Raw genomic sequence first — 26562 nt, forward strand, 5'->3', positions numbered from 1 at the left:
TCTTTCTTTCTTTCTTTCTTTCTTTCTTTCTTTCTTTCTTTCTTTCTCTTCTTTTTCTTTCTCTCCCTCCCTCCCTCCCTCCCTCCCTTCCTTCCTTCCTTCAAGATTCTACATATAACTGAGATCGTACAATATTTTTCTTTCTCTGTCTGACCTATTTCACCTAGCATAATGCCTTCAGGGTCCATCCATATTGTTGCAAATAGCAGGATTTCTTATGGCTAATATTCATATATATGGATATTCATATATATATAAATATAGGAATACAATTTCTTTTTTTAAAATATTTTATTTATTTATTTGAGAGAGAGAGAAAGCACAAGCAGAGGGAGTGGTAGAGGGAGAAGGAACGGGAGAAGCAGGTTCCCTGCTCAGCCCTATGTAGGGCTTGATCCCAGTTCTCTGGGATCATGACCTGAGCTGAAGGCAGATGATTAACTGACTGAGCCACCGAGGTGCCCCTGAATACAACTTCTTTATCTATTTATCCATCAGTAGATATTTAGGTTATTTCCACGTCTTGGCAATTGTAAATAATACTGCTATGAACACGGGATTGCAGATATCTTTTTGAGTTAGTGTAGCTATATTTATATTAAACAAAATAGACTTTAAGTTAAAAATAGTAAAAAGAGACAAAGAAGGTCATTATATAATGATAAAGGGTTAATGTATCAAGACATCATTGTGTCCCATAACCCCTGTAGGCCTTTTTACTTTTTTCATTATTTTTTCTTTTTGCTCCTCTGGGTAATTTCCAAAGTCCTACATACAGATCACTGTTTTTCTGTGTGGTTGAGTCTATTTTTGAAACTACTGAATTCTTTAGTTCAATTATTGTGCTTTTTAACTCTTGCATTTATATATATATATATTTTTTGATCATTCTATTTCTTTGGTTGAACTTTTTTTTTAAGATTTTATTTTTAAGTAATCTCTACACCCAGTGTGAGACTTGAACTCACAACCTTGAGACCCAGAGTCACACATTCCACCAACTGAGCCAGCCAGGCACCCCAACTATAGCATTATTTTTGAGGGTTCCATAGTATTCCATTTAAAAGCTGCAACACAATTTAGGGTATTGAATGTCCTCTTGGTGGGCTTTTAGAAAGGTTCTAGGTTTTTTTTTTTTTTAAGATTTTTATTTATTTATTTGTCAGAGAGAGATATATATATAGAGAGAGCACAAGCAGGGGGAGTGGCAGGCAGAGAGAGAAGCGGGCTCCCTGCAGGAAGCCTGATGCGGGGCTCGATCCTAAGACCCTGGGATCATGACCTGAGCCTAAGGCAGACACTTAACCTACTGAGCCACTCAGGTGTCCTGCAAGATTCTAGTTTTTGATATGCAGAGATGACTATTACTTCTCCTTACTTGATGTAACCAAGTGAGGTCAAGTTGAGAAAGGGGCATAGACTTAGTGCAGTGAGACCAGGAAGAGACATAGAACATCCAGGGGTCTCAAGGACTCTTGACAACACGTCCCCACACATCTTTGGTTGAATTTCTTATTTTGTTTATGCATTGTTTTCCTAATTTTGTTCAATCATCTTTCCTTGTAGTTTCCCGAATTCCCTAAGAGGATTATTTTGAATTCTTTGTCTGATAGGTCATAGATCTCTATTTCTTTAGGGTCAGTTATTGGAGATTTATTAATTTCCTTTGGTGTTGTCATATTTGCTTGATTTTTCATGATCCTTGATTTTTTAACATTATTATTTGCACATTTGAATAATTGGGCTCCAATACCAGACTTTACGGGTTTGCTTTGGCAGAGACAGTTCTTCACCAATCAGTTCAGTTTGGGTTTCTGGATGTCTGTTGGTATGTCCTTGGGCAGATGTGGTCTGCTATTACAGTCAATTTTTATGTGATGCAATTGTTCAAATTCTAAGGATGGAGATGGGGGATTGTGCCATTGGCTGAGAACACCTGGCTAGGATTGCTGGCTGACTTCCTATCCAAGTGAAGCTGGAGGAGAGGCTCCATGGTTGCCTGGATTCTCTGGTCAGGCTTACTAGATGGTCTAGACTGGGTACACTATTCAGTAGTAGATGCAGCTATAAATGAGCTTCCCTGATGTAGCAGGGCAGCAGGATGGGACCCAGCTTATTGTTTGGTGACCTAAATCAGGCCAGAGTGTATACTGAATTCCTTGGTTAGGTAAGGCCACTGATTTTTCTCTTTAGATGGGAGAAGTTGTGGGCTGTACTCTCTGTATGTAGTCTCAAGTGTCACTGTATGTAGGGCAGTTGAATGGGCTATGTAGCTTCCTGTGTATTCTGGTTGGGTTCCTTGTTTGGATAGGCTAAAGGTTGTAGTCAGCGATGAGCAGGGGTGTAAATTAGATTCCCTACCTGGGCACAGCAGGAAAAGCAGCTCTAAAGCAGATAAAACTCACTGTTCGCTAACTCAAGCCAACCTGCACCCCAGGTTCCCTGACTGAACAGGGCCACTGGCTTTGCTTTGCAAACTATCAGCTCTGCCTGTCTACCTTGATTAAGTGGCTTCAGTGCCACTGGGCCAGCATAGTTTCCAGGAGTTGTCTCCAGCCCTGACTGGTCAGATGGGGCCAGAAGGCACTCTCCAAAGCAGGTGGGGCTATTTCTTAGCTCCCTTGCTTGCGTGGGAGGGAAAGGGACTGCTCTAAGCTCTTCTAAATTTCCCAAACATGTTGTATGGTTGAGGAGAGCTGCTCTTAGCCTTGCTATGAATTAATCCCCCTGCCTGTGTATACCATGGGAATGCTCCATGCCCAGTACTTGCCTGCCTCTTGGCTTGAGTGCCACTGGCCCACACTGCTTCCAGGAGTTGTCACTAGCCCTCTGGTCAGATGGGGCCAGAAGACTCCAGCGTAGGTGGGGCTGATTTAGCTCCTTGCCTGGATGAGGGCAAACAGGGCTCTAAGATCTGCAAATCTTCTTGTTTGAAGATCAGAATCAGACAGATCCGCATTTTGCTGAATTCCTTGGTCAGAGTGCATTCCTGATTTGGTTCTACAAAGCTGCTGGTTAGGATTACTACTTGGGCATGGCAGGTATGAACTTAGTCTGACAAGATCCACTTGCTGGCTATTGCAAGCTTCTCCTCTCTTCTCCATCACAGTCAGATTCCCAGGGGTTGAGACTCACAGATTCTCCTGCAATCCCTGTGGTGAAAGATCAGAGTATGGGCTCCCACAATGGTTGGGGGGGATGGTTGTCCCCCTTGTGTTCTCTTTTCACACTGGAGAAACTGGAGGCTCAGGGGAGATCTCTGTGTGGTGCTATACTGGTCTTGGGGAGTGGCAATGTGGTCACTGTGTAGTCACTTCTCTTACCCTTCTAATGCAGTCTTTTGGTCTCTGCGGTGCAGTGGATGCTTCAGCCTCCCCCATGTGTTCCAGGATTCTCTCAGTAGTGTCTTGTTTTCTAATAGTTGTTAATTGTGCTTGTGAGGAAGAGCAAAGTGAGGAAGAACTTATGTTGCCACCTTGGTGATGTCATTGGTCTATTGTATTATTTTTATGAGGCTGCAGGTGACATAGAGATGGAAAGTTCTAGTTCTTATATTTTAATAGCTTCATCTGTTGGGAAGATCCATTTGAACAAATTAAATATAAATCAGTGGTAACTACTATAGTAAAGTCATGAATAAAATAGTATGGAAGCATAGAACAGGGAGCATCTAATTGTTTCGGGGGTGATTAGAGATGGCTTCAGAAAGGTGACCCATGAATTGAATCCTGAAGAGTGAGTAGATATTTTCCAGGGGGAGACATTTCAAAGAGATATGAAACCAGTAGGGAGTTCTGTTGAAATCACAATAGCAATACCAATGGTAGAAGTTCAGATGTGTTTCAAGAATGGTGAGAAGCAGGAGGATAGGAAGTGGTTAAATGCATTTGGTGAATAAGACTTGGCACTTAGTGTATGTGTAAGGAAAACAATGGAGGCAGAACTACTACAAGACCATCCTTTGGCAGACCCTAGGTCTCTCTATTAAAAATGGGTGTCTGGACTCTTCAGATATTAATTGGAAGTATGGTCTGGGTTTTCTCCATGACAGGCTGTAAATCTATATTTTAGTTAGGGCTTTGCTCTTTTAGATTAATATATAATGTCCTTGAAAGCCCTCAATTCTTTTCTTTCTTATTTTTTTCCTCAGAAAAAAGAACCTTCTTTAAAAAACTATATGATACTGTATGGTGACTAACATAACATAAAAAAAAATGCTATATGATAGTGTTGGATGTAGTTCATTTTAACAAAGGTCACAGCAGTTTTGAGTAGTAAAGATGATCACCAGATCTTTCCAGTATCTAGATGTTTGGTAGTCATGTTTCCATCATTGGAATAAATAATTAGAGCTCCAGGGGCATATGACAGCTGTGGGCCTATGAAGCCTGGGGGTATCTGGGAAGAGCCAGATGCATCCTGTTTCTCCTCAACTATAGCCAAGAAGAGAATCAAGGCAAAAAGCTCCATTTTGCATGAATCAACCAGACTATTGAGGAAGTATAGAGCTTGCCTGGTCTACTGGTTTCAATTTGGCCTTAGAAACCAAATGGGTAATAGGAGATTTATTTGAGAAGTTACTGTCAAGATCTAAGATTCTTTTCAATTGCAGCTCAGCAGCACCTGGATTCTATTCCTAGAATATTTCCTCCTGTGATGATAGTATCAGCAATTAACATACTTGTATTTATAAAGCTTTATTCTTCAGGGAGTACTCAACCCTTGGGAGAGGTCAGTTAATTAATTTCTGTAATGTTTCAGATTAGACTGTTGCATGTTTTATGACCTTGAAGATTACAGTGGTTATTAAGTCACTAAAATATTAAATCACTTTTGCAAGGACTCCCAGTAAGGAAGCAATAGAAAATGAGCAAAGAACTAAAATCTTGGACATTCTGAGAAGTGTTTCCATCACTGCCCCAAAGCAGGATCCTCACAGGAGTGTCCACTCTATTTTAAGCAAGGAGAAAATAATAAAAAAAGGGAGGCCTCATTATCAACAGAGAAATAACATGCTTCAACATTCTAAGGAAATCTCTCTTATATTAATATGAAGTCATCTGAAATTATCCATATCTCTGGAAACTGAAGATAACTTCTTAGCAACTATGAAGTCAGAGGTTGGATGAACATCATTCTTTTGTAGTGTGGTGCAAAGATCATTGGACCCTGATCCACAAAATTCAGGTTTAAATGTTGTCCCTTCTACCTATTAGCTATGTTATCTTGGGCAAGATAACTGGTGCCTTAAAGTTTCAATTTTCTCAATTCTGAAATTGATATATCAGTAACTGCCTGACAGTACACCCTTCTCTTCCCCTTCAGAGCCAGTATCCTAGTTCAAGATTCTATCATCTTTCACTTGAACTGCTACAAATGACTTTAAATTGCTTTCCTCTATTTTATTCTTGCTCTTCTACTGTCTCTTCTCCACATAGCTGTTGGAGTGGTCATTTAAAATCATAATTCAAATTTATTACTTTTGCTTAAAATCCTCCACTGGTATCCATTTGTATTTAGAATAAAATACAAATTCTGTACCATGGCCTAAAAGACCTGTAAAATCTGGTTGTTTCTCACCTCCTTGGCCTACTCAAAACTGCTCTCTTAGCCTGACATTTAAGTTTTCCAACAATCTGACAACTAACTCTCCCAACCTCTTCTTTCAACATTGATTCATTCACATATATACATATTCAATATATACTGAGTATCTACCTTATGAAAGGCACTGACTAGGTCCTGGGACTAAGGAGCTGAATGAGCTAGGTCTTTGGCAGAAGAAGGGATAAATAGAAATATGAAAATCCTTATTTTACCAATGTTCTCAGAACAATCAAACCTTTGCCAAATTTGAGCAAGAACCTTAGTTATTTTATGACCTAAGATTTTTCTTTTATGACAAATAATAGACTTTAATACTTATGATGCATCTTTAAGATACCTGATTTCTCCAAACACTGCTCCAGCTTTCAGAGTAACGAGAACTTGAGCATCATCAGAGCCTCCAAGAACTTGGACTTCTCCTTGCTTGATGATATACATTTCCTTGCCAATTTCTCCCTGTATGCCATATATAAAGAGGAAATGTTAGTCACTTTACTCTTGACAATTATGTCCCAAATTAAGAAATAAAAACTGTTCCAGAGGAATAAATACAAATAAAGAAAGTAAGAAATATCAATGTAAAAGTAATTATCTTAAGACTTGAGTTAGTTATGGACATTGGTTGGACATAACACGTGAAAGGAAGTTATTAGGAAAGTGATACTTCCCAACATGTAGCATTATATGCCACCGCACTGGATACTTCCCAGCATGTAAGCACTGTATGCCACCACTGGACAGGTAAGCACTCTGTGCCACCATTGGACAGGTAAAGATGTTTCAGTCAGCACATTGTTTCTTTCTTTTTTTTTTTCTTAGCATTTTATTTTTTTGTGGGTTTTTTTTGTTTTGTTTTTTAAAGATTTTATTTATTTATTTGACAGAGAGAGACACAGCGAGAGAGGGAACACAAGCAGGGGGAGTGGGAGAGGGAGAAGCAGATCCCGGCTGAGCAGGGAGCCCGATGCGGGGCTCGATCCCAGGACCCTGGGATCATGACCTGAGCTGAAGGCAGACGCTTCACTGACTGAGCCACCCAGGCACCCAGCACATTGTTTCAGGGACAGGTACGGGTAGAGGAAATAACTGGTTGTAAGCATAGTCACCCCAGCTTTAGTGGCCAGTGCTATGCTTAGAAGAAGGTGCTTGGTGTATCAAAAGAACATGGGCTACAGTCATTCAAAGGTCAACTCCACCCTCCTGCCTATAACACTGAGGTCTGAATTTAGTAATTGGAGCATAGGAGACCTTTAAGCTATTATTCTTGTTCCATATTTAAAGGAAAGTGTCAATGTATCAGGTTGTTTTACTCAGTCTTGCTTATCTCTGGGGACTCTTGGAGCCAGGGCAATGATGCTTGTTCAAGCTTTGAGGACTAAATTCCTGGAATGTTCACATAGTCACTGGTTAATAGTGTTATTCTGTATGCTTAGGGCAGTGTAGCAGGAGGTACCAGGCTGTCAACATTGTTCAGTGTAAACACAAAGATTTATGATGTGTCTGAATCATGGCTAGTCATGTAGCTATGTGACCAGCACCATTTAACAACTTTTGACCTCAAGACTGATGGGCTTCCCTAAGTGGAGATATTTTGTCTTTGTCTTTAGGTCTCCAGCTAGAGAGAAAAATGAATCCTTATGATCCTCTCAGAAGTAGGACTTAGGAAGCCTGCACCTGATTTTTCTAGTCTTTGCCTATGTATAACTTTTTCTTCCTGTTCCTACACTGTATGCTTTGCTATAATAAATCTTAAGCCATGAATATAACTTTATGTTGAATCATGCAGATCACCAAACTAATGGGTGGTTGTGGGACCCTTTGAACATCTCTTCTTGCTCCAAGATCCAAAAAGAATAAATATGTCTTACAAGAGACCTAAATTGCAATTGGGTCAAGAAAAGCTGTTAAATTCTAAATAAGCTGGTTGCATAATACTAGGCAAACTATTTGGATAATAACACCTATAACTCTTAGTGAATTGGGTCTCGATCACCCTGAGGAATAAAATAATAGCATGAACACAATGAATTTACTTACTCGGTTCAGGAGGGGACTGGGTTATTTGAACTCACTAAATATTCCTGTTAGCCATATTTTCAAAAGATTAGAATACAATAAAATTAACTCAGGATTAAACAATGTTGATTAAGTTTATGCTCTGTGATGGCTGAGACAATGTTTATTTTGTTCCAGGGCTGAGCATAGGGCTTATGATATAGGCATTCATTTATGAATGAGGGAAATATAGTTTAACCATTTTCTGGGAAGTTTTGAAGACCTTTAATACTAAGGTTTGTTTTCATTCCAACCCCGCCTTTTAAAAAAGATTTATTTATTTTAGAGAGATAAAGAGAGAATGTGAGCACAAGTGCAGGAAGGGGCAGAGGGAGAGAATCTCAAGCAGATACCCTGCTGAGTGCAGAACCCCATACGGGACTTGATCTCAAGACCCATGAAATCATGACTTGAGCCGAAACCAAGAGAGAGACGCTCAACCAACTGAACCACCCAGGCTCCCTGATTGTTTCCCTTTCTTGAACATTAATTCTTGTCATATTCTAATTGTTAGGTTGAATTTAAAGTTTTCAGATTCTACCTCTTAGTTAACATCTGTGACATTGAATTTCTCATTTTATCTTCCCATTACTTTTTTTTTTTTTAAAGATTTATTTATTCATTTGAGAGAGCGAGAATGAGAGAGAGTACATGAGAGGGGGGAAGGTCAGAGGGAGAAGCAGGCTCCTTGCTGAGCAGGGAGCCCGATGCGGGACTCGATCCCGGGACTCCAGGATCATGACCCGAGCCGAAGGCAGTTGCTTAACCAACTGAGCCACCCAGGCGCCCCTTCCCATTACTTTTATGAGGAAGGTAAAGGAAGCACTATTATTTCCATTTTACAGAAAGAAAAATAAAGGCACAGATCACCACAGTTGACTAGCCAAAGCTCCATGACAGTAATTAGAAGCAACTAGATGGGGCGCCCGGGTGGCTCAGTCGTTAAGTGTCTGCCTTTGGCTCAGGTCATGATCCTAGGGTCCTGGGATCGAGCCCCACTTCGGGCTCCCTGCTCAGTGGGGAGCCTGCTTCTCTCTCTCCCACTCCCCCTGCTTGTGTTCCCTCTCTCACTATCTCTCTCTGTCAAATAAATAAATAAAATCTTAAAAAAAAAAAGAAAAATAGAAGGTGTCATCAAGAAATAGGAAATTTGTGATGCGTGGGTGGCTCAGTTGCTTAAGCATCTGCCTTCAGCTCAGGTCATGATCCCAGGACCCCAGGACCGAGTCCTGGAGTCCTGCATCGGGCTCCTTGCTCAGCGGGAGCCTGCTTCTCCCTCTCCCGCTACCCCTGCTTGTGTTCCTGCTCTTGCTGTGTCTCTCTCTGTCAAATAAATAAATAAAATCTTTAAAAAAAAAAAAAAAAGGAAGCCTAGAATGCACTGTGCAATGCCAGTATTTTTAAATTTTGCATTGTGTATAATATTAAGCATGTATGTATTCTCAAATATAGATTAAAGTAGAATTCCAAGACAGATGGATCTTATTACAGTTATTTCCATAATATCAATGTTAATAACTACATCTAACATTTACATAGTACTTTTAAAAATCATAATAATATCTGATATTTACATTGCTCCTTATTTTAATACCTGCATTTGTTCCATCAGAACATGCTACTTTATAATTGCAAAGCATTTTCAGGGATCTTAACTTATATAATTCTTGGAAAAATCCCGGTGAGGTCAAAGATATTTAAAAATCGGTAGTAGAGGCTTGAAAAGTTAAGTGTCTTGAGCAAATTTACAAGGTTGGCAGACGGTAGCATTAGAACTAGTAGCATCTATGTCACCTGACTCTATAGAATATATACAGATAGATCATATCTAATGATAAATCCAGTATCAACACCAATCTCTTAAAAACCAATAAAATAGCTATGAATTATTTTAAAAAAAGGAAAAGTGTCTGAATATTAGTTTTCCAAGAGATACTCCAAGAAGTAGTAATTACTACAGGGCTATATTCCTTATTCTTTGCATGAAGTAATTCTCAAGGAACTGGAATGATTTTTCAAAGGCAGTTATTACAACTGACTGGAGGTAGAAGTACATAATGGGCATTTAAATATAGTTCAGCACTTTTAATTATTTTTTAATGATCATTTCAGTAATTTTCCAAGGAGATCTGGCATAATCAAGGAACCAAAACTTCCACGATTTCTTGCATATTTCTAGGCTAATGTAAGCCTTTCCTGCAAGTTTAATTAGCATTCAAATGAAGTAGACACTCCTCAGAGAACAAGGTCTGACAGCATGTGCAAAATAAGATCAAACCAAGCTTTTGTGGTTGGTTTATGTACTAATTTGGAGAAAGTGTAGAAATGCAAGAGCTTCATGTAGAGTGAGGTAACCCTCAGTGAGAGAGCACTTCAAATTTTCAGGGTTCCTGTGTAGAAGGATATATTCTTCAGAAGGGGCATTCTGACACTCAAATTAATTCTTGCAATTAATTCTGGGAAAATTCCCAAGTATTCTTTGAAATGGTTCAAGCTACCCACTCAGTACATTTGGGAGTCATCTTGAAGATTAGGCAGGTCAGCAAACTTCATCCCGAGCCCTAACATTTCTTCAATTATTAAGGCAAATGCCAATAGAATATGAGTCTTTTCCTTCCTGTTTCCTACAGTGATTTGTAGAAATGATAAGCAAAAACAAAGCTGAATTTAACAACTTTTCATCTCTGTCTATATCTACTATGAATTGAATCCTCCTCTCTTAAAAACAAAGGCAAAGCAATGTGGCAGGTAGTCTCATGCTTTCTCATTTCTGCTCTTTCCCCCACTTATTCCTTTCCTCCCCTCACTTGTGTTCACTGATCTGTTTTTATTATTAGTGCTAGATGTATGTGAGGAAGGAATTAGAAATGAGAAGGCTGTGTCTACGCTGCATTTCACATTTTGTTAAGCAAATTTGCACTGCTTAGGGGCATGCGTGTTAAAGTTTCTATGAGTTATCTCAATTTCCAGTCCCTGCTGTTATTGGAACAAATTGAAAGGCCATTTTGGTGCATTAAGGCCATGGCATTCCAAATGTACCACTGCCCTAAAGGGGTCCTTAAACTGAGCTGTGGTTTGTATTTCCCATTTCAATGAAAATGATTTCATGTCACCAACCTGCCTATTTTTAACTTGGACTAATTTGTGTAGGACTGCATATTCTTGGGTTTCTATTATGTCACAATCTCTCCTCCATTTTTCCTCCTTTACTTCTGATAGCTCCTTCTCTGATTCTTCTTCCTTGACCTCCTCCATAAATAGTGGCATTTACCAAAGTTACAGGCCTTGGCCCTCTTCTTTTACCTTTCATGAGCTTCTAATGAAGTTGGTTTCCATATGTTGGTTCCCAAGATTTACCTCTAGTTCTATCCTCTCTCACAAACTAGACTGATTTCTACCTGTGCACCAGCTTTCTCCACCCAGATGCCTTGAAATACCTTATACTTTTGACTTTGTTTTACACCATTATCCCAGTTGATCACTTGCTTCCATTCTGTAAATACGCTAAGCTCTGTCCTACCTCATGGCTCCAAGTCTTCATCTAAAATGCTGTCCTCTACACCTTATTAATACTGAAATATTTCTCTTTATATATTATAAAGGTCATGGCTGACAACCTGACAACCTCCCCCTATCTCAACCCCCAAATCTAAATAAGTGCCATTGCCACCACATGCTTCCCTAGAGAATTCTATTTTTCCTTTATAGAAGAAGTTAGCACATTTTGGAATTATGTATTATTTAATTTCATTTGTTTATTGTTTGTCTCTTCCATCAGGCCAGTGAATCTCAATTTTGGCTGCATTGTAGAGTCATCTGGGAGCTTTTAAAAAATACTGATATGTGAGCTCCACCCTAACCCATTGAATTGCTGGGGATGGAGCCCAGCCTTCTAATTTCAGGTGATGCTGATGTACACTGTGACTTGAATACCCCTGCACTGCTGATTATACCCAGTACTCAGCACAGTTCCTGACCATAATACTCAAAAATATTGACTTTTTTGAATAAATGATACTAGAATGTTCTAACCTTTGACTTACTGTAATTTTCTGAACTTCCTCTGCAGAGAGTTTCTTTCTGCCTTAAATCACACTAATTCTTTCTTCTATCTGGAATGCCTATTTCTTCTTTTTCTTGGTCCATGTAAATTCATTTTTTTGGCTCTTTTTTTTTTTTTTTTAAAGTAGCCTCCATGCCCAGCCCAATGCCAGGCTTGAACCCACAAACCTGAGATCAAGACCTAAGCTGAGATCAAGAGTTGGACACTTAACTAACTGGGCCACCCAGGTGACCCCATGTAAATTCACTTTTTAAGACTTGGCTTGAATAGCATCTTCTCCAGGAAGACTTGCCAGTACCCCTGTGGGACAAGTATCCTTACTCTGTGTCCTATAACAGTTTGGGCTTATGTTTACCATAACACCTAACACATTATTTTGGAGTGATATAAGTGCTTCTCACCCTTACTTGCTTGTGAACTCCCCAGGGTTTTGGATCGTTTCTCATTTCTTTAAGCTGCTCATCTTCCTCTACTTTTTATTCTGATTATTGACTTCACTATTGATTTAGTCTCCCAAGATACAAAACCCAAAGTCAGCATTCCTTCTCTCCTCCCTTAAGTTAGAACTCAGAGATGTGCAAAAATGTTCATTGTAGAGTTATTTATAATAGCAAACATTTGAAAATTGATTATAATATATTCATAGACTATACTATTATGCAGCTTTAAAAATGAGGTTGTAGAAGATAACTGAGTAGTTAATAAAATGTTCATATGATATATAGTTACATGACAAAACATAAATACAGTATGTCAGTTTTATAAAACAAGCTTTATCTATCCAGCAATCAGTATAAAAAGATAGGTTGCAATATATGAGTAGTGGTTATTTCTGGGTGGTGGAATTTTTGTCTTTATGCTTTTATGTGTTTTCTATTTTAAAAATAATGAGCATGTATTACTTTTATAATCATAAAAATTGCAGTAAAATTGGAAAGAATGTGGCATTAATTATCCACTAATTGGGTGAGCTAAATGGAGGTAACTGATAACTTGCTGAAGACATAAAAAGGGCAGAACCACCTTTCACTTCCATAACTTTTTTCTCCACTTTAAATGTTTGGCATTAATGGGGTGTGACAATTGATGATTTACATTTATACAAAGCAACTTTTCAGACTTCCCACACTTACATAAGTAATGAAATCCATATTGTCTTTTTCCATTTTGAACTCAGAGTAGATTATTCTTTTACAAAACTGTATGTCATAATTATTTCTATACTACAGAATTCACCCTGAAAATTCTGTTTAAACTATGCTCTAGAACTATATCTGAACTCCTTAAATGTACTTATTTACTAGTTGTGCTTTCAAAAGATAGCATGCACTCACCTTTTTGAAGACAAAGTCACCAGGTAAATAAACAGTGGGTTTCAATCTTAGCAACATGTCATAAATCATCTGTGTATCACAACCCTAAAGAAAAAAGTAACAGAAAAATAATTCTTACAGACACAGCTACAAAGACAACATTCCAAATAATTTTAAAATGATATGAAAATAAATAGTAATAAAAGTTGTCTGTGTTAACACTACAATATTAATTGCCAATGGATATGGACTTGTTTTGACCCAAAATTTAGGAAAACACAAACAAACCCATAGTGTGAATGCAAGACTTTGGATCCTGGTCAGACAGATTTGGGTTTTAATCCTCTCTCCACTACCTATTACTACAGAACCTTTTCTAATCTGTTAAGTGGGAGTTAAAAGGGTACATTTCATAATGGTAAATTTTTACTCATGTAAAATTTAATATAATGTTTAATTGATAGCTATTAATGATTATAATATAATAGTGATAATTATTATTAGTGTTAAGACTGACCTAGATCAAAATAAACATCCGAATATTTTTCTTTTTTATAACATCTTACATACTACTGTTTGATATTATTATTTAACTTTCCAAGCTTGTATGTCTTTCTTTACCAACTTATCTTCTTAAAGGCAGAGTAACTGTACATAATAGACACAAAAGCAGTATCTGTTGAGTAAATGATGTTCGTATCCACTTTAATAGTGTAAGAGACACATTTGATTTGTTAGAATATGTGTGTGTATATTTGTGTTGTGCCCAAAGAATTATAATTTCTCTATATGATAGGCTAAAGAAAAATTGATAGATGCTTCAAAAATGTTACTCTACATAGTGGTTTGGAATCTTTTGCTTTCACCAAATATTTTATTTTCTCTCAGAGCTAACATGTAGCTGCTTTCCTTTTGTGGTTGGTCCTGCCCATCCCTTAGAAGAATTATTATTTTGTGGACAACTAATCATAGTCAGGAGCAGAGGAAGGAGGAGGAGATGCAAAGGGCGTGCTCCCAATTTGTGGATTGGATAATCATTCTTTCAGCAATCGCCAGTTTTCCATAATGATTTCAGTAGCAAACACTTGACCTAGATCCATCTGAAATTTAGATTTCAGGGTTGCTTGACTGATAAGGAAAGTTAATAATTTATGATTGAAGTATCGTCACGTAGCCATTGGTAGGGAGCATTCAAATGAACTTGAAGTCAGAATTTAAAAAATTTATGTGAGAAAGTATAGCTTTTGGTTATCCAGGATGGAAAAAAAAAAAGGCCAAGGCTAACAGCAATACCTTCTTAATACAGCCCAACAAATGTTGATGAAAAGCTGCTACGAGCAAGCCTTTGTACATGCCCTTGGAGCTATGAAAGATGAAAGAGAGTACACTAGTTGGGATGATGTTTTAAGTAAACAGAAAAGCTGTAACTGATGGTAGAAGTGAATCATGTCATAAGACATTCCAGTTAAATATCCATAAAACTTTTAAGAGGAGGGGCAGTTACTGTTCCTGGGAGTGGGGGCAGGAGAGAGGAGAAGCACCAAGAAGTTGCTCATGTGGATAACACAATTTGAGTCCATTGAAGATGAGTATGATTTGTATTTGCAAAAACACAGAAAGATCCTTTTTTAAAAATTTTTTAAAGATTTTATTTATTTAACAGAGAGAGACACAGCGAGAGAGGGAACACAAGCAGGGGGAGTGGGAGAGGGAGAAGCAGGCTTTCCACTGAGCAGAGAGCCCAATGTGGGGCTTGATCCCAGGACCCTGAGATCATGACCTGAGCCGAAGGCAGATGCCCAAAGACTGAGCCACCCAGGCGCCCCAGAAAGATCCTTTTAGATAAAGGAAAATTTACCTTTTCTTTCCTTGTTATGTTTTTGTTTTGTGCAAGGTATATAATTTTTATTTATATTTGTTTTATTCCTACTGTGTCTCATAGGTTATCATATTTGCTAAAGCAAAAATTTCTTTCTAAAAATTGTGGTTATTTTGTTTTTAGTAAAAATTCTCTAAATATATGGCTCATGTGCCTGATTTCTTTTTCTTTTTTTAGATTTTATTTATTTATTTTAAAGAGAGAGGGGAGAGAGAGAGAGAGAGAGCATGGGCGTGAACAAGCAGACTCCGGTGCTGAGGGCAGAGCCCAACGTGGGGCTCAGTCTCATGACCTTGAGATCATGACCCTAACCAAAATCAAGAGTGGGATGCTTAACTGACTGAGCCACCCAGGCGCCCCATCATGTGCCTGACTTCTTTTCTTTTTCTTAATTTAAATTCAATTAGCCAACTTATAGTACATGATTAGTTTCAGAATGTAGTGTTCAATAATTTATTAGTTGTGTATAACAGCCATTGTTTATCATATCACGTGTCCTCCTTAATGCCTCCGTCACCCAGTTATCCCATCCCCCCACCCAACTCCCCTCCAGCAACCCTCCGTTTGTTTCCTATAGTTCAGAGTCTCTCATGGTTTTTCTCCCTCTCTCATGACTTCCCATTCAATTTTCCCTCCCTTCCCCTATGGTCCTCTGCCCTGTTTCTCATATTCCACACATGAGTGAAACCATATGATAACTGTCTTTCTCTGATTGACTAATTTTGCTCAGCATAATACCCTCCAGTTCCAACCACATCGATGTAAATGGTAAGTATTCCTTCTTTCTGATGGTTAATATTCCAGTGACTGATTTCTTTTAAAGCTGTAATTGGTTCGGAGTAATTTCATCTTGGAAACTGGTGTTCTGATCATTCAGAACTCTTCGAAAAAACACAGACTTTAATTTTAGGATCTCCCTCACTAAAGAAAGTTCATGTTCTTGATGTTTTAGAGAAAATTCATTAGAAATATACTTGGAAGTTCTTAAGCATAAGCATGTTTAGAATATCATTGTGAGGAAGCTAACTCTCAATCATTCATATCCATGGAGTAGAACACTATAAATGATCAGAAACAGAACATTTAAAAAACCCACTTACATTTGTGCAATTTGATTTTGGGGGGATTAATTTTTACAATCCTAATTTGTAGGCCAAAATAAAGTTTTCATTCATTCTATTGGAATGAACTTTGATGAAAATTCCCAACTGTATTAAATTGTATTCATAGGAGTTATTAATGATTTTAAATGTTTTCCTGTGACCATAATTCTTGTTCTATAAATACACAGAGATGTGTGTGGCAGTATTGTTTCCAGTACTGAAAAAACCAGAAACAACATAATGCCAATCTGTGGACAGATAAAAATGTTGAATATTTGTAGGTTGGAATACCATAGGGTGGTTAAGATATATAAATCAGATCTTTCTCTGTATATAGACATGATTGAACTTGACAAAAAATTGGACTGCACACAAAAGCAAGATGTAGAATATAATCAATATGATTCCAGCTATGAAAACACTACACAAAATAGTCATTGATGTCTGTATAGATATAAAGTAAAATTATAAAAATGAGGACTGGAAGGATACCCTTGAAATCATCTTAGTGGCCCCCTCTGGGGAGGGTGGGAGAATGGAACTGGGGAGAAGAACTGATGAGATGTTGGCTTGACTTTTATTAATTTTAATGAAAATGAAGTAAAACACACATCCCAAGATCGTTTGTAGGAACAGAATGCCCTTTGAGGAAGAACACATTTCATCTTTTCTCTTCTACCTTCAGGTTAGCTCACTGGCAGAAAGCATTAATGAAGGAAACCCAATGCATGAAAGTGTTAGACCAAACTAGGAGATGAGCTCTAAAATAGAAAAGCAAACAATTATTACTTTCCTCAGTAGAAATGTGCAAGTGCCTACATGAATAACTTTTAGCTTATAGCTTGGATTTCCTCAGAGAAAAACATCTGAACTGTTATAAATATGAATTTTTATTAACACATTTGCATAGAATATGTATCAATTTATGTAAATGGAACATAGCAGCTGTATGTAATAAAAACTTAAGTTTAAGTTTTATCAATTAAGAGATTCTGTCCCCAGTTGTTTTATGGACAGGTGCCATTGGCCTTGAGGCAGCTGTGATCTAGAACTAGGTCCTTCTCATCTGTACTTAGGTTTAGTGAATGAAGTTTGTATTATGAAGTTGTTATAGTTTATGTATCTGACAACAATTATCTCCGCCGCCCACCCTTTGAAATGATTATTTTATTGAGATACACTTTGTTCCACTATTGTGTGATTAAGAAGAATTACATCCCAAGGCTAGTGTTTTTTCTTTGTAATGCAGCTCCATTTCTTTTATAGAGGCCATTAGGAAATTTTCTGATGTACAGAAGGTCAGAGCACAGTCATTGTTTCATAAATGTCCTTTTTAAAAATAAAGTGAGAATACCTGTATAAGTATCAACATTAGAATTATGTTAATAGCATTTGTATTAAATTTTACTATTTTCTTATGTTTACCTGTTTTATTCTTTCAACCTTCCTGTGATGCCTGGCATTAATTAATATATTATCACTCCTGGTTTTTAGATGAGGGAATGGAAGCTCAGGAAATCTACTGATTACTTCCCTAAGGTCACACATGCAATAGATGTCAGAGAAAGGGAATCAGCAGAGTGTGTGTGTTGTTGTTGTTGTCTTTTAAATCCACATTCTGAGCAACTGAGGGCAAGATCTGTGTATTATTTACTTCTGTACCCTCAGTGTCTCACCAATGTTTGGGACATGCTAGGCACTAAGTAAATATGGGGTGATGCATGAAATGAAGTTGTTAGATATTATTCCATTTTCAACAATGGGAAACTCAGTGCTATATAAATGTGTATTACAGATTTGAATAAAGATTCTGGAGATTTGAACAGAAATAGAGAAATTCTATTTTTATTTTATTATTATTATTTTTATAGATTTATTTATTTTAGAGAGAAAGAGAGTGCATGAGATCTGGGGGGAGCAGCAGAGAGAGAGAATCCCAAGCAGACTCCTCCCTGAGCACGGACCCCCAATGGGGAGCTGGGGGGGCCTCCATTCCACGACCCATGAGATTATGACCTGAGCTGAAACCAAGAATCGGACACTCAACTGACTGACCCACCCAGGCACCCCTTTATTTTTATTTAATTCAAAACATAACATATATATTAGATGGTGGTTCCTGTACCTAGAAAGTTCTTTTAATAATGCCAAGCTCTGAACACAAATGAAAAGCTGGTAAAACTTATTTTTGGAACGACTACCTTCTCAGTCCTGTAGGAGTTCTCCATTTCTAGGTTTATTCCTGCTTAACTTCTTTGAAACAGAATTTAAGATATTATCAATAATTTATAATTCACTGTGACTTTAGGAGTCCCTTAAGTATAAACAATAGTCTTCAAGGATTTTCCCAACTCAGCCTTATTTATTATAAAAGGAAATGCTTTATCCCATCTTAAACCCCATTCCTATTAAGCAAGTGATGGGTGATATGTGTAGAGCAGAGAATTCTGAATCGAGTTGCCCATGCTATTGACCCAGCCAGTCATGCTACTGATTGGTAGTTACTGGGAGCAGCAAAGTGAAATGTGATAAATAATTTGCAAGTTACTGTGTCATAACTTACTGAATTCTAAGTGATGTTGGACCCAACCCTTTGCTCAATATTTGCAAACACTAGTGAAAGTCATCTCCATCAAGCTTTCCTTGAGAACTGACAATAATTCTATTTTTCTGGGAGCTTCAGTATCATAGTCAAAGTGGGAAGTCACAACCCTGTGGATGAATCTAATCCATCTTGAAACTAGGTTTAAGCAGGGCCACACCAAGAACCTGATTTCACCAGTGTAGAAACTCCTGTGGGATTGTATCAGTTTTATTTTCCGGTTAGTAATATGGTAATAATAACAATAGAATTTACTATGTGGAAGATGTTGATATAAACACTTTATATGTTTCGAGTCACATAATCATCACACAACCAAAGATATTATTATTTAGAATTTCCCTGTCTTACTGGGAGGCACTGGCGAGCAGGGACTCTATGGGTGCCTCACGCTTTGGACAGAGTAACTGTTCAAGGTGTAGAGTTGAATGGAGTTCATCTGGGTCATAAGCTCATTGTTTAAAATACTTAAAAAAAATCTGCAACAATACCTTATTACTGATACCACCAGGGTAAAAATAAAGTTAATAAAAATGAAATGTAGTAAGTCTCACTGTAATGCTCTGATTTGAAACCCTTCAGAGAAAATATGTGATGGCATATCTGATTAGGCTGTTACTTCTGGGGGATTGTGTGTGACTAGTAGAAATAATTACATCATTTCCATTCCATTCCTGACTCAGTCTGTCACTCACATAGTTTGTCACCTCACCCTGCATCTTTCCTACCACCAAAGTCAAAACTTTTCCAGGCTTCACTTGCCACATAATCACAATGAGTCACAGGTCCCAGTGAGGTGTCCTGTTTGGGATCTGTTCTGCATTTTTACTAGAGCAGCAAATAATGAGAAACATTGTGTTTTCCTTAACAGACTGGTGGTGCATACATTCTCATTTTGGTATCTGGATCCCTGATTTCCTACTGTTAAGCTCTTTTTCAGTTTCTGAGGGATGAGATTTAAATTCTGACCACTAGGTGGCACAATAGAACTTTTATTAAATTCTCTCCCATTCCTGGTAATTTAGTGGTAGAGGCAAAATGTGATTTCCCTAGCACTTGATTTGATAAATGATATTTAAAAATTGTAATCAAAATAATAGATCATCAGAAAGTAGAGAAAACTGCCCAGCTTTATAGAAATGAATTGTTCCTTATTAGCTTAATACTTGAGCTTGGGCTGTAACAACATGCAATCTGCAAGGAAGAGAGCCATTTTTTTTGTGGAAAAATTTAAAAAATATTATAATATGACTATTCATCTCTAAGCTCTTCAGAAGCTCTGATAACCTCATGTAGAATCAGCAAATCTTACTAATTAACCATAATTGACTGAAGCAAAGTTTTAGTAAAATCCTGTGACTCTAATTCTCTTGCTTTGACTGAGAGAGAAAAGAACTACATGAGATTTAGGGTCTTTTCTTAGTAGGAGAGTAGCAAAGTGTGTGTGAATTTAGGTTTCTGCGTGTGAAACTGATGTGCTAATACTAATTCTGTGAAAATTGCTAGAGAATGGCCTTGAGCTAGCATTGTTTTTTGACCCTAGGAAAACTTCTCTGGTTCCTCAACATCTTACCATTCATCCAGATAGGGCTGGTGGGGAATTGAAAAATAGCATCATAGAGTGGTTAAGTTCATAGTTCATACTGTGGAGTAAGAAAAACCTGTGCTCAAGCCCTGTCCCACTGCTTTGAGATCTATGGCCTCAGGCAAGTAAGTAGTTTGCACTTTCTCTAAAATGGGGATATTAATAAAACTTTGTTAGAGGTTTGCTGTGAGAATAAATTGAAAGAAGGTATTGAAGCAAATAATACAGTGTAGTACATAGTGAGAATAATAATAAACAGCAGCTATTATTTTTGAGAAGACACATGTATCAATTTTCAAATTTGGCATTAGCAAGAGCTTGGTTTCTTACCTTTGACTTAATTATATTCTATACAACTCTGACAGTGTTTGGGAGCTGTGACGATCAATTTTGTGTCAACTTGGCTAGGCTATAGCCTTCTTAGATATTTAGTCAAACATAAGTTTAAATGTTACTATGAAGGTTTTTTTTAGATGAGGTTACTATTTAAGTTATTAGACTTTGAGTAAAGCATGGAAACACTCCATTATGTGGGTGGGCCTTATTCAATCAGTTGAAGGCCTTAAGAGTTAAAAAAAAAAAAAACCCAGAAGTCCTCTGAGGAAGAGAGAATTATGTTTCCAAACTGCCTTTGGATTTGAGCTGCAACATTAACTCTTCTCAGGGTCTCCAGCCTGCTGGCTTGACCTTCAGGTTTTGAACTTGCCAGCCCTGATAATTACATTAGCCAATTTCTTTCTTTCTTTTTTTTTTTATTAACATATAATGTATTATTTGTTTCAGGGGTACAGGTCTGTGATTCGTCAGTCTTACACAATTCACCACGCTCACCATAGCACATACCCTCCCCAATGTCCATCACCCAGCCACCCCATCCCTCCCACCCACTCAACTCCAGCAGCCCTCAGTTTGTTTCCTGAGATTAAGAGTCTCTTATGATTTGTCTCCCTCTCTGGTTTCATCTTGTTTCATTTTCCCCTTCACGTTAGCTAATTTCTTAAAACAAGTATCTTTCTCTCTCTATATATGTGTATAACTTATTGGTTCTATTTCTCTGGACTATACTGATTAATGTAGAGGCCATGTAAAAATTGGGTATAGAAGGTTTATGGTGACAGTGTTAGGATTGAAGGATCTAGTATAGTATGGACAACTTTCATGGGATATTGTTCATATTATAATTTATAATACTCCAGCATTATATTACTTTTGCTAAAGCATTACAACAGTCATTGTTCCACTAATATATAAACAAATTTCACAAGGCTAAGAGGAAAGGAAAATAAGCTGGACACCTGGGTGGCTCAGTCGGTTAAGTGTCTGCCTTCGGCTCAGGTCATGATCCCAGGGTCCTGGGATCGAGTCCCACATGGGGCTCCCTGCTCAGCGGGGAGCCTGCTTCTCCCTCTGCCTGCCACTCCCCCTGCTTGTGCTCTTTCTGTCTCTCTCTCTCTGACAAATAAATAAATAAAATCTTAAAAAAAAAAAAGGAAAGGAAAATAAGCACAGTATGCTTTTTGCAGTTTTTATTTATTTTTATATTTAAATTTTTAATAAAGATTTCTTCATTTATTTTTTAGAGACAGTGTGTGTGTGCATGAGTGGTGGGGAGGGGCAGAGCGAGAGGGAGGGAGAGAATCTCAAGCAGATTCCCTGCTAAGCATGGAGCCCAACACAGGTCTTGACGCCACGACCCATGAGATCATGACCTGGGCCAAAACCAAGAGTTGGATGCTCAACTGCTCAACTGACTGAGCCACCCAGATGTACCCCCTTCCTTTTTTTTTTTTTTTTTAAGATGTATTCATTTATTTTTTAGAGAGAGAGCAGTTTCAGTTTTTTTAAAAATTTGAATATAATACAAAATTAAAGGAAAAGATATATGCCTTTGAAAAAACTGAAGCAAAGTTATTTAGCTTAGAATCATTCTCTGGTCCTGCATTGCAAACAACTTCTACTACATCTGTATCCATTCTCAAATTTACAAGATGGAGAAAAGTCCTTGAAAAATTTTTGACTGGAAGAATGAAGGGGGGGAAATCGGAGGGGGAGATGAACCATGAGAGACGATGGACTCTGAAAAACAAACTGAGGGTTCTAGAGGGGAGGGGGGTGGAAGGATGGGTTAGCCTGGTGATGGGTATTAAAGAGGGCACGTTCTGCATGGAGCACTGGGTGTTACGCACAAACAATGAATCATGGAACACTACATCAAAAACTAATGATGTAATGTAAACCTAAAAGATTCTTTAGGGCATCTTAAAATACATCTTTGTAAGTTAAATGATTTTCAATGACCTTTTATTTCCCCTAATCCTGAAGATTGGAAAGACACAAAACATGCTTGCCAGCCTCCAATCTTGGTGCCAGATCTCTCTCTGTTTTTTCTCTGTCTCTCTCTCTCTCTCTTCCTGTCAGCCTGCCTTGTAAAGATATGGAAGATTCATTTTCAGGAAGAATTCAAGATATGGAGGTTTTCGACAGTTGACAGTCTCCCTTCGTTACCCTTGGATATTCTGGTCTATTCAGTGTAGTTCCATTTCTTGTCTTTGTAAAACTGAAATCTACACTGAATTTCCTCCTTTCCAGGTTCCTTCGTTTATAGAATTGGGCCCACACTACATAACCTGGCTTCAACTGACCTTTCTAGATTCATCTTTGGTTATCACCCCATGCTCTGGTTATAAAGAACTTCTTCTCATCCTGTGAACAGGTTATAATTTCCCAAACTTGTAAGGATAAGTTATAAGAAGGCTCCTGCTCAGGAGCCCCTACCTTCTCACCCTGTAGACTCCTAAGCATCCTTTGGGCATACATCAAATATCCTCTCCATTGTGCATTCAGCCTGACTGCATAGGTGACACTCTGTGTATGTGTGTAACTGATTCAGAAGCAACAAGTAATTGGGTATAATTTATGAGGTAGGGGTGTAGGATCACTAGTTAGCCTATTTTCTCCTTAAGAAAAATAACAAATTTATATAATCTACTAAGACTGCCTTCACAAAAATAAAATTAGAAAGATTCCATACCTACTTATTTTCTACTTCATTTAGCTTTAGAAAAAGATAACTTTTTTTTTTATTTAATAGAAATATAAATGGAAATGGGTTCTATCTGGAAGAAAATGTATTTTTAATGGAAATGTTAGAAAATAATGAATCTAAGTTTATGAACAGCATTAACAAGATGTGAAGATTTAACCTTTTTTCTCAATCAGATGTTGCTGACTTTATGGATTTAAAAAAATATATGTAAAAGCAAAGAAAAAAACTCTGAGACTAAAAACTGATAACTTCCCAAATTAGAGATAATCCCATAAAAGTCAGTGGTATATAAGTTAAAGCTTTTTTTTTTTTTTAAAGAGAGCCAATTGTTAGTTACTCTTAGTTAAGCTAGTCATTAAGGTATAGAGAGTTTTATAACATTTTTAAAATACTGTGAAAATAATTTAGCTTTGTGGCTTTCACTCCCCATTAGAAGCAATCATTGATTTGATTTGTATTATCATAAAATAATTTTATTTATGAGATCATCCTTTTACTAGGGTGCCTGGGTGGTTCTGTCAGTTAAACTAAGCATCTGACTTTGGCTCGGTCTGGGGTCCTGGGATCAAGCCCGGAGCCCCGCATTGCATCGGACTCTCTGCTTAGTGGGGAGCCTGCTTTTCCCTCTCCCTCTGCCCCTCCCCCAGTTCATGCTCTCTCTTGCTCACTCTTTCTCTCAAATATATAAATAAAACCTTTTTAAAAAAATAAATAAAATCTTAAAAAAATCATCCTTTTACTATTTCCTTGGTCCACTATTCAACTCCTAACTCTTATTCCCTTGGCTTATCTACCTTGCAAAATTCTTACAACTGGTTATTTGCAATGTGGTATGTTGTTGAAATAATCAAGAAAGCCAAATTATGTTAAAATTTGGGGCATTTGTTCAGAATTTGAGGTCAGCAAAAAAGTCCAGGTAAAAAAATTGTTATAAAACTAACTATGGCTCTTTTTATATTTGTAATATTTCAATTTTAGACATAAATTTGGAACTTTTATGCTGTAGAAATTAATCTTGACTTTGCTTATTGTTTAAAATATTCAGTTATTTTTAAGTTTTATAATCTAACACATTTTAAACGGTTCTTTTTACTTTGTGTCATCTGCCAATTTGAGGATCACATAGTTCATATCTTCATCAAAATCTAGTTATATCAAGAAAAGAGTCCTAGGATACTGACCTAACCCTAGTATTCTATGGAGCCAGGGGTGAACCTAACACTGGAAATGACTCTGCCCAACCATTTTACCATACAGCTTCGGCTTCTTCATCTTGTCTCCAACGGTGTTGATTATGTATTTTCAAGGCATATCTTAAAGCTGTCTGGATTACATCTTCTTTTCTGCCTTCACTTTCATCCTAGGGGATCACATCTAGTCCCATGACTTAAAATACATCAGTGTATTAATATGCCCAAATTTATTACTCCAGCTTGGACATCTCCCCTGAACTTAGATTTATTCATCAAACTGCCTACATGGCATTTCATCTGGAGGTCTAACTCCCACTTCAAGTGAACCTATCCAAAAACAGAGTCTGTTTCTCTCCCCCTCATCCTATACTTACTCTAAAACTTCTTATTTTGCAAATGGTATCTTTGTTCTTCCTGTTCCTCAGGCTTAAATCCATGGAGTCAGCTTTGATTCCTTTCTCTCTCTCTCTTTCTCTCTCCCTTCACATAATCAACAAGAACTTTGGCCTCTTTCTTTTAAATATATCCAATATTTGGCCACTTCTTAACAATTCTGCTCCTATTACTCTGGGTCTGGTCATGATCATCTCTTCCATGGATGGTTGCAGTAACCACTATTTGGTCTCCCCAATGTTCACATTTGCTTCCGTGGTCTATTCTCCACATTATAGGAGGGATGATCCCTTCAAACAGATCTTAAATAAGTCATCTTCTGCTCCACACCCAGCATGGAGCCCAGTATGGTGCTTGAACTCACAACCCTGAGATCAAGACCTGAGCTGATATCAAGAGTCAGACACTTAACCGACTGAGACACCCAGGTGTCCCAGCCTCCCTTCCTCTCTTTTTTTAAAAATTTATTTTAGAGAGAGAGAGAGAGAGAGAGCACATGCGTGAGCAGGAGTAGGGGCAGAGGGTGAGGGAGAGGGACAAGCAGACTCCAAGCTGAGTGCAGAGCCTGACACAGGGCTTGATCCCACGACTCTGTGATTAAGACCCGAGCTGAAATCAAGAGTTAGAAGCTCAACCGGCTGAGCCACCCTATTGCCCCAGACTCCCTTTCTTTTACTGTCTTCTGACTATTTTGCTTCCCATCACTCTACCTTTGCTTCAGCTATTCTGTCTTCTTTAGGATGTTCCCGACTCAGGGCTTCATCTTGTCTATCCTCCTATAATATTGCCCTTCTGCCCAAATCCCCCTTCCTTTCCCCAATATCTGCATGGCTCACTTCCTTGCCTTTTGCAGTTCTTTGCTTAAACACTCAGTTGCATTTCATTAGAGTAGCCTTTTTTGACCAGTACCATTCTCATCCTCTGTAGCCTGTTCAATTTCGTTCATGGCATTATCACCTCCAAACATGTTTCATATTTATTTTTCATCCCTCTCTTTTGGGATTTAAGCTCTATGTGTGCAAGTATTTGTTTTCAACTGTTGTATTCCCAGTGGCTAAAATGACGCCTGAAATATAGTAGGAACTTAAATATCTATTAAATGAACAGAATGAACAGATAATGAAATAGATTAGTGTGTGTAGTGAATGCTACACACGGAATTAAATGTTAATGAGAAAAACATGCAGTACAATGCATTAAGAAGAAGTGCAAGGGTGGTAAAATTAAAAACATTCAAAAAGTAAAAAATTTATGTTATGCACTTTTTCTAAAAAAAAAAAATGGCTCTAAATTTGAATTTGGCCATCTAAAAACTCTAAATCCAAAACGTTAGTAATAGAAGACATGGTTAGTCACAATTCTCTGATTGTCCGGCCAATCCAGAGCTAATTTGGGGTTTGTCACGCATTGCCAAGGTACATTCGTAAATGGGAAATTGTGTGCATAGTAGCAAAGACATAAAGCTGTAGAGCTTAATTATATTTAAATTAATTCAAGAAGAGCCTGAAGAACTCTTTTCTGACACCAATTAGGAGAGAGTGGATTCTAAAGAACAAGTCATCTGCTGAAGAGAGACCCACAGTTTATTTGACTCTAACTCCACATAAATTCTAGGTTGTTGATTTTGTTAAAACATAAGGCAATAAAAATAATAAATGCCATATATAGCAAGAGCTTAGACTTTATGGAGAAATTGATATGGTGTTTTTGTATTCATTGTAAA

At 37.6% G+C, this 26562-nt stretch overlaps 1 protein-coding gene across 1 annotated transcript in view; it reads right to left on the reverse strand.

Moving 5' to 3' along the window:
- The window catches only part of CNGB3 (cyclic nucleotide gated channel subunit beta 3), a 137110-nt gene that overhangs the window by 16691 nt on the left and 93857 nt on the right, over positions 1-26562 (reverse strand). Inside the window, exons 14-15 of the mRNA XM_035011483.1 lie at positions 13060-13143; positions 5945-6063 (exon numbers count right to left, since the gene is read on the reverse strand). Coding sequence (XP_034867374.1) covers positions 5945-6063; positions 13060-13143 — 203 coding nt within the window. The remainder of the gene's footprint in view (positions 1-5944; positions 6064-13059; positions 13144-26562) is intronic.

The sequence above is a fragment of the Mirounga leonina genome, unplaced genomic scaffold (genome assembly GCF_011800145.1).
Source record: "Mirounga leonina isolate KUSES-001 unplaced genomic scaffold, KU_Mleo_1.0 Mir_165, whole genome shotgun sequence".
Classification (NCBI taxonomy): Eukaryota; Metazoa; Chordata; class Mammalia; order Carnivora; family Phocidae; genus Mirounga; species Mirounga leonina.